Source organism: Protopterus annectens, chromosome 9.part0 (genome assembly GCF_019279795.1).
Source record: "Protopterus annectens isolate FY-2018-M chromosome 9.part0, PAN1.0, whole genome shotgun sequence".
NCBI lineage: Eukaryota > Metazoa > Chordata > Ceratodontiformes > Protopteridae > Protopterus > Protopterus annectens.
The window spans coordinates 625,183,442-625,200,747 of NC_056743.1; the positions used below are offsets into that span (position 1 = coordinate 625,183,442).

At 40.2% G+C, this 17,306-nt stretch overlaps 1 protein-coding gene across 1 annotated transcript in view; it reads right to left on the bottom strand.

Moving 5' to 3' along the window:
- AGER (advanced glycosylation end-product specific receptor) overlaps window positions 1–17,306 on the bottom strand; it is a 291,830-nt gene that overhangs the window by 190,916 nt on the left and 83,608 nt on the right. Inside the window, exons 2-3 of the mRNA XM_044083190.1 lie at window positions 13,296–13,366; window positions 27–114 (exon numbers count right to left, since the gene is read on the bottom strand). Of these exons, the coding sequence (XP_043939125.1) occupies window positions 27–114; window positions 13,296–13,366 (159 nt within the window). The remainder of the gene's footprint in view (window positions 1–26; window positions 115–13,295; window positions 13,367–17,306) is intronic.

Here is a 17,306-nt window from a genome sequence, read left to right on the forward strand (position 1 = left end):
TTCCATGACTCACTCCTACGTCATACCTTCTTTATTTGAAGTTAGCAGAACTTTATTCTTATACCACTTTACGGTGGGAGTGACATTCTGTTCGCTAGAGATGCATTTCCCAATCTAGAGAGAGACAGAGAAAGAAGAATACATCTGAAATACTAAAAAATTAACAGAAAATACAGCAAGCAGAATGAAGCAGACGCAGAAAGAAAACAATATCCATCTTATATCTTTCAGTTTGGTTGGCTTATACCTCAGCATCTGAAGGAACTAACAGCATGACAAAATGATATCATATATATGGTATAACATTCTGTGTTGATTCAAATTCTGATGACTGTTTGGGTAGCTGTGGTAGCACATCAGGTTTACAGTGTGCCCTAGATAAGCACAGTATACATGCCTGATGTGTTTGTAACTTGAGTTCTACTTTAGTAGGGTTAGAAATGCTGTTCAACCTAAGGTTTATAGTAAACATTGCAAGAGAGACATTTCCTTCATATTGCAGCCAGAGTCATATGGCCTTAGTATGTGTATAAATTATGACATTGACAAAGATGTTTAGCCAGGTAAAATCAACTGAGTTCCTTCTGAACCCAGGGAGTGGGGGCCTAGTGATCAGTACTTGGTTACTACGACAAAATGTGGGAGCTCATCCTCTAGATATTAAACACAGTACTGAAATGTGCCCTTTTGGAGTAACTCTCTGCGACAGCTACAGTGTGATGCAATGTTTCATGCTGAATTGTCTTAATGTATTTATTTATTATTTATTTCTTGATTTGTTTTTCTTGACTGGGTAGGGCACTGATCTTATTGGTCCATTTTTACACCCAGCCTGGGGATACCTGAGACTTTAAATCAGATCAAAAACAGCATATAGTAGTCACAGTATAAAGATATAATTATAAGGCAGAGTATGCATTTTTAAATAATTAAAATTAAACATAGTGTACCATATACAGTATTACTCCCATTCCTACTTAAAAAAAAAGCTATACTACATGACACTAAAGGGAGGCTTCAGTCAGGCATTGAAGTTACTCTAACTAGTAAACAGGAAAGATGTAAAAATCTGGGGCATGCTGGTATTAACAGCAGTGGAGTTGGATGATATGACTAAGCATGTGATACGGCTGAGGGACTGAGATCTCAGGAATTGCAGACCCATTAACCTAACAAGTCCAGTTTGCAGAGCCATGGACTGTATTGTTTCTGATTTCATTAGCTGTGATATTAAAAAAATCATTGTTTTAGACTTTCAACAATACAGTTTTGTCAAAGGGAGATCATGTCTTATTTATTTAGCTTGTGTGAGAAAGTCGGTGAAGCTGTAGATACAGCATACTTGGATCTGGTCCAGGCCTTTGATACTATTCCCAATGCTGGAATTGAAAATAAGCCTAAAGGCCTATATGTAGGTCTTTATGTCTTAAGTTGAATAGCAAACTATCTGGAAGACAGAACCCACATTGTTAAAATAACTCATTGTCACCTCAGAAAAAAAAAAAAAACTAGTGGCATTCCTCAGGGCTCAGTAATGTGACCTCCTTCTGTTTGACAATCTGTTTCATAGTTCTCCAAACCACCAGCCTCAGACACAAGTCTAACTAAATTTGTCTCTGACTGCAAGTTGGGTGTTCTTGTTCTCTTAGCATCTGATATTCCGTTAGTAAAGCAAGGGCTGAAAATACATATAAATCAATGATAAACTGGCTTAAAATTAAATGCAAAAAAAGTGTAGCATTGTCACCTTTGGTAAATAAATCTTGACAGAAGCTTACAAAAGAAACAAAAATAGCCAAGGATTCAAAAGATAACCACAAAGCCTTCTTTAGCTATGTCAAGAATCTAAGTGGCAACTCGCAGATATGCTCTGAGCTAGTGCAAAATAGCACAAAATATACTGAACCCACTGATATTGCCAACATCCTGGCAGATAGATTCAGTGCAAACTTCACCCCCCTCTCACCCCCAAAAGGGCCCACAACAATACCAGAAAAGTTATGTGTCCCAGAAATCACAGACGCACAGCTGAAAACTGCCCTTTCAAAAGCCAAAAGCAAAGCGTCAGTGGGGCCAGATGGTGTCCCAGGCTGCGCCTTGCATGAACTACAGAACGAACTAATACCCCCACCTATACACACTGTTCAACCTCAGCCTCTCCATAGGCTATATGCCCATAGAATGGCACACAGCAATGGTTATTCCACTCCACAAAGGAGGGGCCACAACTGACCCTGGTAACTATCGCCCCATAAGCCTGACTAGCCTGGTCTGCAAGGCTATGGAGCGCATCATCATGGAACTCATTAACAAAGACATTGGGAACCTCCAAACACTTGACCTGATCCACTTCGGCTTTGTTAAGGGCAGATCATGCCTACTAAACCTGGTTGACTTCTTCGAGACAGTCACCAAGGCAATAGATGAGGGGAAGGTAGTTCACACAGCCTACCTTGACCTCACCAAGGCTTTTGACACTATTCCCCACTCTGGAATTATAGAAAAACTCACCAGCCTGAACATAAATCCCTAAGTCACGAGATGGGTTGTCAACTGGCTTACAGACAGAACTCACACAGTAGGAATAGCGGGCACAAGGTCCGACTCTAAACCAGTCACAAGTGGTGTCCCACAAGGCTCAGTCCTGGGACCCCTACTGTTCAGCATATACTTCTCAGAAGTACAGGCAAACACAGGAGTATGGCTAACCACGTTCGCCGATGACTGCAAACTGGGAGTCATAATTGACTCTCTGGCTGACACAGACATTCTTCAAAAGGGCCTTACTGAGATGGACACCTGGTGTCAAAGTCATGGTCTCAAGCTAAATGCCAAAAAATGCATAGTCATCCCATACGGGAAAAACAAAACACCCATGAATTACCGCAGCCCACTTAATATAGAAAAGGTAATAAGAGATCTGGGGACCCAGGTAGATAGTAATCTCTCCTTTGACAATCATATTGACAAAGTAGTTAGGAAATCCTTCTATGTAGCCCATCTAATTACTTAAGGGTTTGCATCTAGAAATAAAGAGGTTATAGTGCCCCTCTATTCGTCACTCATCAGACCCATCATAGAGTACAATGCCCCATTTGGGATGTACCTCACAAGACACTTCCAACAGCTGGAAAGACCACAAAAGTACCTCACCAAGAGTATTACTGGCCTCAAACACATGTCCTATGCAGCCCAACTGGAAAAACTCTAGCTGTACTCAGTCACATATCGCTTACTCAAAGGTGATCTCTGCCTGACTTACAAAGCCATGTCCAACTCAGAATTGATGGACATGCTCCACCTAAAGAAATCCAAGTCACTGTGAGCCACTCGCTCTAGTGAGCTAAACCTTGCCACAACAATAAATAGAACATGCTGGAGGGATAGATTCCTGTCACAGAGACTCCCCATGCCTTGGAACAAAATTCCTAACTACATTAGGCAGAGCCCCTCACTAACACTCTTCAAGAGAAACCTTGACGAGTGGATGGGTAACAGAAAATACACCCCTGGTATCACTTCATTGGCTCTTCTTGACAGAGGCTCAGTTAATTAATCAATGGGGCGGCGAAAGCTGACACACTCTAGCTAGGCTTATAAATGCCCTCAGGCAGATAGCCTAGTACCTACCTATGAAGCTATGAACCTATATAAACAGCACCCCAGTCAATAATTATACAGTTATCAGGGATCTTGGCACCTTTGTAGACAATTCTGTCTGATGTCCAACCTATAGCAACAGTAATCAGCAAATCCCATCTAGCCCACTTAGCAACTTAAAGGTATTTCATCCTGATCAAAAGAAGCCATCATTTCTCTATGTCCTGCCCTGATTAGACCAATTATAAAAGATAACACCGCTTTTAGTATGTACTCAGCTGGAAAGACTCAGAGGTTTCTGACTAAGGAATTCACTGGACTAATGATCATCAGCTACTAAGACTCAGCCTTGGCAAGGAAAAAACAATAAATAAGACACACTTGTCTGCTTTGCTGAGTTTATTGCACTCACTAGCCTTTCAAGTACATAAGATCACAATTCCTGTCCGTCTTTATATGCAGCTCTTTTAAAGGAACATATCCTAACAGCCATTTATAAAAATACTTCTAGGTTTATAGGTATATACCAGGCTAACAACCAACCAGGGCCTTTATAAGCCTAGCCACGCAATCCAATCCAGTTGCATCCCCTTGTAACATCTGTGTCTAATTTGGAGGTGTATGTCAGTTAGGAGGGGTTTGTTCATTAGAAGGCTATTTGGGGTGGGTTCTGGGTCCAGTACTCTAAATTCTATTCGTGACCGATATAGTTGAATGTGCTGTGTGACTTTGTACTTGAAAAATGATTATTTTGAATTGTTAAGGTGAGTTGATTTATACTCTTCATCAGTTGTAAACACCACCGCATACCTCACAACCTCTTGGCATAAGAAATCTGGACAAAGACTAAAACAGTGAGGGGACAAAGGCCCAAAAATAGGGACATATTTTAAATGTTACATTTTTCAAAGGTTACAAAGTCTGAAAATCAAATGTATACCAATATTTTATGACTTCAGTATTCAATGGTTTGCCAGAGAACCACAAATTTTGACGAACAGACCAAAAATTTGAGGTAAAAATCTGGACATTCTGCAAAAATCTGGACAGTTGAGAGGTATACACCTTAGCTTGTTTTTCGGTTATACATAGAAGAAGTAGCTTTCCCTCCTACAAAGCTCTTAGGCATCCTGTTTTGGGCTGGCCAAGGATATTTAAGATCAGGAAGCTTGCCTTTGCCAGATTTGGACCACTCAAACAAGGTGCAGTGTTAAGGCTTAGATATGGTGGAGGTTTTGCTCTTCCTGGGGAGGTCCTTATCTGCCTCCCACTGCCACTCACCCCCTTATGGGTTGAAGTCTGAACCAGAACAACAGTTCTTGTCTTAGAGAGCCCCATGAAAACTTTTGCCTGTGGACTGGTTTCCAATCCTGTCTCTTGGACAACAAATTTGATGGCTGTGTTTGATGAATATGAAATCTAATGATTGAGTATTTGCTGTCGGGGTGGGGGAGTGAGTTATATGTGACATTTAAATTGTGGATGTCATTATTGGGCAATGTGTACTGTAAAAGTTAGTTTGGACTGTAGTTAACAACTTGAAAATAAATTAGCCAGTCTATGAAAAAATAAACAGATACAGTTCCAAAACAAACAAAGCTAATCTAAACTCAACCTAATATCATAATAGAGAGATAAAGCCTAAGGTTCATAGTTTCATAGTTTGTTGCTAAGCTAACAACCACTAGGCCCCTTACAAGCCTAGCCATGCACCCCAATGTCAACTCTTTCTGGTCTTCTACATGATTTTAATGAACCTAACTGATGGGTGTGGTGAACTGTCCTGACTTGGAGATTATGTCTTTCTTAGTAATATTTTTATATAATGTTTTCCTGTTTTTACATTGTTCTCCGCGATAGTGGTGCTGCGGTAGCATTGTCGCCTCATAGCAAGAATTTGCCCCATTCGATTCTCAGCTAGAGCGTCTTCTGTGTGGAGGCATGCGTGAATGGGCATGCCTTCGTTGAAGTTTGTGCGTCAAGGCTGGTAACTCGGCACGTAAAAATCCACTACCAAACATTAGCGGACCGGAGTTCCGCTGTGGCGACTCCTAACCGGGATAAGCCGAAAGACACAACAACAACATTGTTCTCCCATGTTTTAGACTGCATTGCTTTATGCTATCTTTAGGCTGTGCCTATTAGTCTATTGTAAATCAAATGGTGCCACTGTACTCTGTATTACTGATTATTCTGTACGAACTTGCTAAGAATTGTTATTCTGTGTTGTCTTGTTCTGTTATTTCACATAATCACTGAAAATGGTTCAAGGACCAGTCAATTTAACTATTTAACAGATACACAAAAGTAAAATAAGCAACATCAGAAACCTCCTCTGGGAGACGGAATGTTTAACAGCTAACAGCAATCAATGAAATCATTCTCAATCAGCTCTAACCTGCCATCAGCTCACACCACACAGGAGGAAGGTGTTCCAGTTTTGTAACATACAAGTTCGTTCATCTCAGACATCTGGGTAAGGAAAGAAGTAGTATCAACAGATTACATGACAAAATTTATTACAACTGCCATTCCAGGCTCTCTTTCAAACATCCAAAGAAACAATATCTATCCAGCATTGACTGCTTTAAATACAAAATTTATCAGACTATTTGTAGCATAGTCAGGAAAAGGAAGATTTTATTTGCAGTTTCTTTCTCCATCCATCCTCAACTCTTTTTTCCCATTTTGCACACGGGATCAGGGTGTCAGTTCAACAGTGACAATCATCTGAAGCCAAGGTTCACACCACCGGGTGACTAGCCCTGCCACCTTGTTGTGTAACTATATTTTTTGAATTGTACAAATCCTGTGCATGGCACTCCTTATGCAAATTCACTTAGTGAGAAAAGGCGAAAGTTTATAAATTCCACCCATAACATTTCTAATTACTTCTTGATAGGCAGTCCCAACTATCTTTCTACATTTTTTCATTCTTTGCTTTGGAAAGCAATTAACTATTTGCATTTCCTCATTCAAGTGGTGTGTTACATTATAACATCCCTCTTGTTATGTACTCGTAAAAGCCATTGTTTTTTGTAGCTCAGATACAGTGGACATTGTAGCCAAGCCATATATTTTAACTCTGTCATTTCCTGCCACTGCTCTAAGAATTCCTAGCCACTGGGATTATTATGCTTTGGTTCCTATGTCCTCCATGTGGTCCAATATTCTTTTCTTAACTACTGTTTTTTTTTTAAATTTTACCTACATACAATTTATTGCATGGGCATTTTAACACATATATAACACCTTCAGATTTATGTGTTTGTTGTTGTTTAATATGAAAGGCATGTCCATTTAAAGTGCATTCATGTCCTTCTTGCATATACTAGCAAGCCTCTCATGTCCCACATTTGTTATTATACCCTTCCCTCTGTATATTGGGTTTTGCGTGTTAAAATCATTCTGCACTATCCTGTCCGATATACCTGTATCTTTTCTAGACAAGTCCTTGGTAAGGTTGAAAAAATATTCTTTATTTCTATATCTGATTATAAAACATGCCAGTACTAATCGTTCTCCATGTTGTGAAGTTTTGTGTGAAAACACAAAAGGGTACATTCTTACAAATTTCATCAATACCTTCCACGTTCCCCCTATCAATCATGCTAGGTCCAAAAACATACTCCCTAACATTCCTGTGGTGTTCACCACATATTTTGTACATTCATCAGCCGTTCATATATTTCCCCCCAAATGTATTTTTTTTTAAGTACAAACTTCACTTCTTCCACGAAATGCTCTGCCCTTGTGCACAACCTTTTTGCCCTCATTAACTGACTGCATGGTAGTGAATCTATTAACATTTGATTGTGACCACTTTCTGCATGCAGGAACTTATTTGAAACTTTTACTTTCCTACATATTTTAGAGCAAATTTCATCCATAATATTAATATGTAAGGTGATATCAAAACAATACCATTCATGTCCCCACTGATATAAACTCTAATCCATACCTGTTATTCTACGTTTTCTAAAAAACAATTCCATATTATGCTCTTCTGCTTTTACTTTGAAGGTCATCTTTTGTCGCTATACCTCTTATAAATTCTCGTGCAGTGATTTATGTGTAGCTTTCGGTGCTTTTAAGGACCCAACCCTCTTTGATCTGTTATAATTTTACAAAACAGATCACTCCAAAAATACTTGAACAAAAAATTAAATCTCCATAAATAAATAAATAAAGCATGCTGGAGGGCTAGATATGTTACTCAATACTTCCTCCAATTCTGGAATAATCTAACATTACTTAACAAAAAAAAAGAGCGATACCTTTGCTTTCTTTAAGGCAAAGCTTGACAAGTGGATGTCTGCTTATAAATAAATCCTGGGACTACCTTGTTTTGCCTCTTGGAAGGCAGGTGGAGCCTTTCGGTGATGTGATTATGGCGCATAGACTGACTCTGCATTGTAAACTCTATGAATCTAGGAGTCTATGAGTGTAGAGTATGGGAACTGTGACTTCAAGTGAAGCATGGGATTATGACCAAGTGTGGAGTATGGTAGTGTTACTGTGTGGGAAGTGTGGAAATGTGACTGACGGCAGACATAGAATTATATCTGAGTATGGAGTATGATGCTGTGACTGTGTCGGAAGCAGGGAACAGAGACTGAGTGTGGAGCATGGAGCTGCACGACTGGGTTTGACTGAGTGTGCAGTGTGGAGCATGGAGCTGCTTGACTGTGTATTGTGGAGCATGGAGCTGCACGACTGAGTGTGGATCATGCTGCTGTGTGACTAAGTGTGTAGTGTGAAGGAGTGTGAATGAATGTGGAGCATGGAAGTGTGTGACTGAGTGTAGAGTATGATGGTGTGTCCATGCATGAAGCATTGTATGGACAATGTTGTGACAAAGTGTAGATATTCAATGTATAGCTAACACCATAACAGAGTTACCATAGCCACCTACTGGCACAGGATCATGGCACCTGCCTGCATTAATAGTGACTCAGATCTGATTATTGGCCTGAATGCCACAGGCCAACTATGGGTTTTAAGGCTGACAACCTGCTCTATTACTTAGATGAGGCACAAAATGGGCTTGGCTACAGAATCCAGATCTGCAGCATAACTATACTGAACACCTGAGAAATGTTAGCTGCAGACTAGCTTCTGTCATAAATGTCTCAACTAGGGTGATGCCAGATATCTACTCCTGTGTAAGGTTACTGGTTTAATGGCAAGTGAATTTCTTTGTATAATGGATTACATAATACACTATAGTAAAGTACAACCTTAGTGACTAAATTTGCTGTATTTAGCCGCTTTTTTTTTTTATAATGGTATATCTTGTTCTGTAGCTTTTAGACTGCTAACCTTGGCCACTGCTAAGAATTGTCTGGTAACAGTCTAATTACTCAGTTAGCAAATAAATACATTTCTGATATCTTCTGAGCTGGACTCTCCAGGTATATAAGAAATCAGACAAAAACATGATTCTAGAAGCATTACAATAGTAAACCTACTCTTTGTCAGTGGCCAGTTGTCAATGCTCAGAACACCATCAATAGAAGATCACTCAGAGGGGATTAAAAAGAAAGTTATGTTTTTTTTTCACTTTCTCCCTCTTCTCCAAGCTTTGCTATCACAGGATCATTGCATGCATAATTTAGGGGTGTGGGGGGCTTGCTTCCCTGCAAAAAAAATACTGTTTTTCTGCTTTGTGAATTTAGGAGTGTCTTCTTTTAATGGCAACTTCCCAAGGTATCAGATGCTTTGGGATCGAATAATCATATGGCCTTTGTCCCCCTGTTATTTTTGACTTTGTCCAGATTTTTGTGCTAAGAGGTCAAACGGTATGACAGGGATTAGCCCCAGGTGCTAAAAAAGCCAGCTGTGCCTCTGCATCATTCCTATTTAATTTATGGTTGCTTCTACTTTTCTCAACTGTGATCCATTCCCTTTTGTACAAGTAACAAAATGTAAGGGTTATCCTGGGAAAACCCTGACCCAAGAACCCACTAGGCATACTTCCACCACTGCTACACTAAGGTAAGCAAAATACCTCGCCTGATATATGAGAGGTAGTGACATGTGACTCACAAACACTTCTCTATCCCCCCATGAATTTGTACAAGAACATGTGGTGAAAAGAGTGAGCTTCAAAGTAAATTATAATAACTTTCTGAGACTGGGGTATATAAATAAGTCATAATAACTAGCTGAGAGTGGGATACCTGAACAAGTCATAGCAATTCACTGACAAGAGTATATGAATGTCATGACAGTGTGCTGAGACATGGGTATATAAAAAGTTATACTAATTCACTGAAACTCCCCCCTCCCCCCCAAAAGGAGAGATATCTATACCAAGCGATTGCAGCCCCCCAAACATCTCCAACGCTCAAGTGAGAACTGCTCTCTCCAAAGCAAAAAACACAGCATCCATGGGACCTGATGGTGTCCCCGGCTGTGTGCTCCACGAACTCAACGAGGATTTAAACCCACAGCTAGGACAGCTGTTTAATCATAGTCTTACCTCTGGATACGCACTCCAGGAGTGGCGACTGCAACTGTGGTCCCACTTCACAAAGGCGGTGCCTCCACCGACCCTGGAAATTACCGGCCCATTAGCTTGACAAGCCTTATCTGCAAAGCCATGGAGAGGATCATAATGGACCTCATAAATAAAGACATAGGGAATTTGCAGACTTTGGATCCATCCCAGTTTGGCTTTGTCAAAGGCAGATCATGCCTTCTAAACTTGGTTGACTTTTTTCAAACAGTCACCAAAGCCATTGATGAGGGAAAGGCAGTCCATACAGCCTACCTCGATCTGGCAAAGGCCTTCGATACAATACCCCACTCGGGTATCATTGAAAACCTCATCAGCTTAAATGTTAACCCATACATCACAAGATGGGTTGCAAACTGGCTGAGTGACAGAACCCACAGGGTCAGAGTCGCTGGCGCCATGTCAGACTCAAAGCCTGTCACAAGTGGTGTACCACAGGGCTCAGTCCTGGGCCCACTCTTGTTTGGCATCTACTTTTCCAAGTACAAGCAAACACAGGAGGGTTATGGCTGACAAAGTTTGCAGATGACTGCAAACTGGCGCCATAGTAGAAAACACATCTGACACAGATATCCTTCAGAAGGGTCTCACAGAAACGGATAACTGGTGCCAGAGCCATGGCCTAAAGTTAAATGCCAAAATGCATAGTCATACCCTTCGGGAAAAACAAGGTTACCCCTAGCTACCAAATAGGTGGCAATCCACTGAGCATAGAAGAAGTTATCAGGGACCTGGGGACCCAGGTTGATAGTAGTCTGTCATTCGACACCCATGTAGCTAAAGTAGTTAGGAAGACCTTCTACATTGCCCACCTTATCATGAAGGGATTCTCATCTAGATCAAGGGAGGTCATAGTCTCCCTATACTCATCACTCATCAGACCAATGATTGAGTACAATGCCCCATTCGGAATGTATCTGACCCGACACTTGCAGCAGCTGGAGAGGCCACAAAAGTTCCTCACCAAAAGGATAAAGGGTCTCAAACATCTGTCCTATGCTGCCCGACTGAAAGAACTCCAGCTCTATTCAGTCGCCACGCTTGCTCAGAGGTGACCTTTGCCTAACATACAAGGCCATGTCAAACCCAGATTTGATGAATATGCTTCACCTCAAAAATCTAGATCCGTCAGAGCCACAAGGGCAGGAGACTTAAACCTCAACACGGCTATTAATAGGACGCGCTGGAGGGATAGATTCATCACCCAAAGACTCCCTATGCTGTGGAATAAAATCCCGGTATATGTGAGGCAGAGCACCTCGCTGGCCTTGTTCAAGAGAAATTTTGACCAATGGATGGGAGATCGCAGATATACCCCAGGGATTACCTCAGTGTCACTGCTCAACAGAGGCACAGCAAAATAATGGGTATAGTTCCCCATACTAAAGGGGTGGCGTAAGCCACAAAACTATGGGCTAGGCTTGTAAATGCCCTCAGGCAGATAGCCTAGTATGAACCTATGAACCTATGAACTGGGGTGCGTATAAGCTATAATAACTGTCAGAGAGCAAAGAACATGAATAAATCCTAATAAGTCACTGAAACAGGGGTACGTGAATAATTCCTAATAGGTCACAGAGATTGTGGTACATAAGTAAGTCTTACTAACTCGCTGAGTATGGGGTATGTGAATAAGTAATCAATTGAGACTGGGGGACATGAATAAGCCATAATAACTGACTGAAACTAGGGTACATGAATAATTCACAATAGCCCATCAAGACAGTGGTACATGAATAATTCATAATAATCTACTAATGCTAGGGTACATGACACAACATAGCAACTCACTGAGACTGGAGTATCTGAATAAGTCATAATAAATCGATGAGACTGTGGTATACAAGTAAGTCATAATATCCCACTAAGACTTATGTATATGAATACGTCATAATAAAGCATTGAGACTAGGGTACATGAATAAATCATAGTAACCCATTGAGACTGGAGTGCTTGAATAAGTCGCAACAACTTGCTGAGACTCAAGTAATTGAATAAGCCATAATAACTCACTGAGACTGGGGTATCTGAATAAGTTATAATAAGTCAATGAAATTGGGGTATACAAATAAGTCATAATAACTCAATAAGACTGGTGTACATGAATAAGGCTTAATAACTTGCTGAGTCTGGGGTATGTGAATAAGTCACAATAAAGTCCTGAGACTGGGGTATATGAATAAGTCACAATAACCTACTGAGAATGGAATACATATAAGTTGCAATACCTCACAGAGACCAGGATGTCTGAATAAGGAAGAATAGCCCAGTGAGACTGGGTTACTTGAATAAATCATAATAGCTTAACTGAGACTGAATATGTCATAGTAACTTGGTGAGACTGAGATGCTAAGTCATAATAACTCAGTGAGACTGGGTTACATGAATAAGTCACAATAATATGGTGAGAATCGTGTACATGAATATGTCATGGTAACTTGGTAAGACTGAGATGCAAAGTCATAATAACTCAGTGACACTGGGTTACATGAATAAGTCAAAATAATATGCTGAGACTGGGGTACATGAATATGTCATAGTAACTTGGTGAGACTGAGATGCTAAGTCATAATAACTCAGTGACACTGGGTTACATGAATAAGTCACAATAATATGCTGAGACTGGGGTACATGAATATGTCAATAACTCGCTGAGACTAGGGTACATGAAAAAGCTATAATAATGTATTGAGATTGGGGTGCATGAATAAGTCATAATAACTTACTGAGACTGGAGTACATGTAAGTTATAATAGCTCATTGAGACTGGGTTACATGAATATGTCACAGTAAATCGCTGAGACTAGGGTACACAAATAAGTCATAGCAACTTAGCGAGACTGGGGTACATGAATAAGTTACAATAATGTGCTGAAATTGGGGTGCATGAATAAGTCATAATAACTTACTGAGAATGCAGTATATGATTCTCTGGCTTTTCAAGAATTCTGTAAATTTGTTGTGGAAGCGACGGTGTCACCTTCACCTTTGCTAAAGGCTATAAAATTGCAGGATTATCACATCTTCATATGAAATGCCAATAATTTAACAAATTAACTGTTTGTAAAATATGCACTATGAAATGTTATAGTTTTAAACTGGTACTTCCAAAGTATTAAGTATAAACTAAAATGAATTCTTTAAAACTGTACACCCTTAATCAAAAGTTACTCACCTGAATCCTCTCCCCTTCTCTCGACAACAATGATCCATCAGTTCCTATTATTTCGACTCTGATAGATAGTACTGTAATAAAATAAATAGATTACTGTTATGAATAATACACTTTAAGTAAACAAAATTAATTAACTTGTCTGTAGGGAATTAGGACAGGGTATCAAACATGAAAAATTCAGACATTTAACAAAGGTTTTATTTTTAAACTATAAGAAAATTGATTACATTACAGAGTATTTCAAATTAAATGATTAGAATGAATTTAAGAGCTCCATATAATTTGACACATTATCCTTATCTCAGACAGTTTATATCTTGTTTAGGGTCTTGGGGACCTCTGAAACCAATCCTGGATAGCATTCCATTCAGTCACAGGGCACGCAGACACACACACACACACACACACACACACACACACACACACACACACACACACACACACACAGACACGCACGCACGCACGCACACACACACACACACACACACACGCATGCACGCACGCACACACGCACACACACACGCATGCACGCACACACACACACACACACACACGCACACACAATTTGTCATCAGCCACCTATTACGAAATGCATTTCCTTGATGGTAGGAAACAATAAGCCAATCAAGTTGTCCCTGTAAGTACATTTAATATTATACTTTCCCTCCCTTCCTTCTTAACTGTTTTCTGTTTCATGGTCTCCTGAAGTCCTTGATCACAACCTCCCATTCTGGTAAATTACTCCATGGATCCTCAACCTGTGAAGATTTACTTTCACAGATCCAGAGTATACATGATACCTAACCTAGAATCTGATCCCTCTATCTCCGTTTCCTGCTCTCAACTTTGTGTTCCAGATGAATAATTCACATCCAACTGACAAGCTCTTGTGCAGTCGTATCATTCTCCCCGTTTTTTTATTTTTTTGGTTCCTTAGACAAGCTTTAACTGCTGTAGCCATTATATGTATCACTTCTCTCCATTTTGCACACCCTTATGTAACTTTCCTCTAGACTCCCTCTGTGGCCTGCTATCTGGTCTCAACAACAGTATACAATACTTGGGGAGCAGTCTGATTAAAGCCTGTAGGGTAGTTTCATTATCTTTTTGTTTCTGGAGTCTATCACCCTGGGGATACACCCCAGAATTTTGACTGTTGCTGCTTCTGCCCTCTCAGTCATTTCCCGGTGGTCTATTTCAGAAATGATCAACAACCACTGTGTTTTATGTCATAGATATACAACAACAAAATAAGGCAATTAATAGACAGAAAGGAGTCTTGGCCTCATTTGCCTATGTGCCATAGAAAGATGTATACATTTTCAGAGACAGACAATCCAGCACCATACTATATGCTAAGCTGTTAACACGTTTAAAGCTATTTTGGAGAGCTAGGCAGTATCTGAAGGAATATCAGTCCTTTCTCCACATTTGACCAGCTTTGAGGAGGTATACAACAACCTGCAAGTGTGTGCTAATCTGTCTTTGCCTACTTTCCTAAGAATGTGCACCTTTGTGCAGGAATTCAGTTTACACAAGGCTAACAATCTGAATACGTGTATTTGTATGTGTTACGTGTTCATAAATTGTAATGGTAACAAGGCCCATGTTACTGTGACAAACTCGCACTGTGAATGCCTCTCAGTTATTATGTAAAGAGTATACCTTTGTACAAATAAGATGGTCTATTGTGCTGGGTAGAGCACTGCTATGTCTTTACATAGGTGCCACTCCAATATAGTACTGTAGAGCTATGTCACGTGTTTCCCTAGGTGTCCCACAGTATAAGCACCAGCAGCAACTGTCTTCCCCTATAATTACATGTAGAGCCTAACAAAGAAGCTGCTGTCTGCAGATAGTGCATATAGGTTCATAGATAAATATTAGGCTATCAGTCTGCAGATTATTACAAACCTACTAGTATCTGGAGGTTAGAATCAAACTCTGTACCTTGTAACTGTGAGGGAAAGATCTTAACATTTATGCCATCCCCTTCCCCCTACAATCACTGGAACTGCCATTAGTGCATTTAAATGTATGTTCATAAATAAATACTAGGAAAGCAGTCTGCTGACTATTTCACACCTAGCCAATAACCAGATAGTGACCAAAGGTGAGAATCAAACCCTGTTCCTTGTGTCTGTAAAGTAAGCACTATATCCATTATGCTAATACCCTAACCCCATTTAATATAGGTACATAGGTGAATACTAGGCTAACCACATTAAAGGGCCATTTTAAGCATTGCCAATAAACCAAAGTCAGTCTCAAACCCTGTACTTTGTGCCTATGAGGTGAAGAGCTTAACCATTATGCCAAACCCAAACTCATCTGATAGTGTGTGGCAGGTACTCCAGCTGTATGTGTTCCCATATTGTTCCTCTGACTATGGTAAGACATACCCTTTGACTATAGCATGTATACCTACACTGCTTCTGTGTCCATAGCTGTCATCCTACCAGTTTTATTTATTTAGTTTGTTTTATAGGGGTAGTATGTTGATTACTACAGGCCATTTGTAGGCACAGCCCGGGTAAAGAGATTTGCAAAAAATAAAATAGAACAAATTCACAAACACAGACTAATCACAGAAGGAAGACAATTGATATAATATATAAATAATATTGACAGAGTACAAAATCAAATATGAATTAATTTTAGTATAGTAAATGTAAGAGGGAAGTACCAGCTGAGAATACAGGGTCAAAGTAGAAGTGATGAAGGTGAGGAGCACGGTGCTATAGCTCTGTCTCTTGTCTTCCCAGGGTCTACATGTCTGTAGAGCAAGTTGGGTGGCAGAAGTTGGACAAATTCAGTCCTTCTGAAATGCCATCTAGTACAGGCACTCAGGACCTATGAGCACTTGTTGGGGAGATGGGGTGCTGATTAGCTTTTACAGGTAAGCATTACTCCATGACATCAATGCTGTAGGTGAGTGGTATCATACACTACAACACTGCTGTAAGTGTGCCACCAAAATGCTGTGCTGTGCCAAGGTAAAGGAGTGTTCTGTACTGGCTGAGAGGAAGTTGCCTGTGGATAGCCAAGTGCCATTGAGTCCCCAGCCACCTGTGCACATGATGACTTAATCCACTACACCTTCTTTCCTGTGTGGTATATGTGGAAATGTGCAATACACAGGGTGGTGCAACCATACACTGGCCAGCATTTGGGACACTATGACTATATTTACAGATAGACAGATACACTTATATTGGTGTAATGTGTTGGACAAAATGCACAGATGACTGAATGGCTTTCCAGTTGCTCTTATTTAGAGAATGCGGGTAAAGTCAAATTCTGCCATTTGCAATCTGGCATTAGTCTAATCCGCGGTGGTGCAGCGGTAGCATTGTTGCCTCACAGCAATAGGTTCTCCTGTTCAATTCTCAGCTTGGGTTGGGAGTGCCTTCTGTGTGGAGTCTGCATGTCCTCCCAGCAGTCAAGTGAGTGTTCGAAAGACATGCTTTGAATGGGCGTGCCTTCATTGAAGGTTGGGCGTCGGGCTGGCAACTCGACACCATAAAAAACAACTGCCAATCATTAGCAGACAGCTTTTCTTTGAGTTGGTGTGATTAGTGAGTTAGTATATTAAAGTATAAAGGCTATTGGAAGCTTTACCATAAAAGGGCTAGATGCCATGGAGCTTGCCCCTTGCAGAAAACACTTTTTTGTTACTTTTGTATATTTTCCTTTCCATTCTTTTTGTTTAAATGTTTATAGTTTGCTTTTGTGCCAGTCAACATTTACTGATAGAATCATTTTGTGTATGTGTGTGTGTGTGTGTGTGTGTGTGTGTGTGTGTGTGTGTGTGTGTGTGTGTGTGCATGCATGCGCGTGTGTGTGTGTGTGTGTGTGTGTGTGTGTGTGTGTGTGTGTGTGTGTGTGTGTGTGTGTGTGTGTATGTATGCATGCATGTATATATATATATATATATATATATATATACACATATATATATATATGGGTCTACCTGAGAACGTCGACAGATGAGAAGACCGACAACGAAAT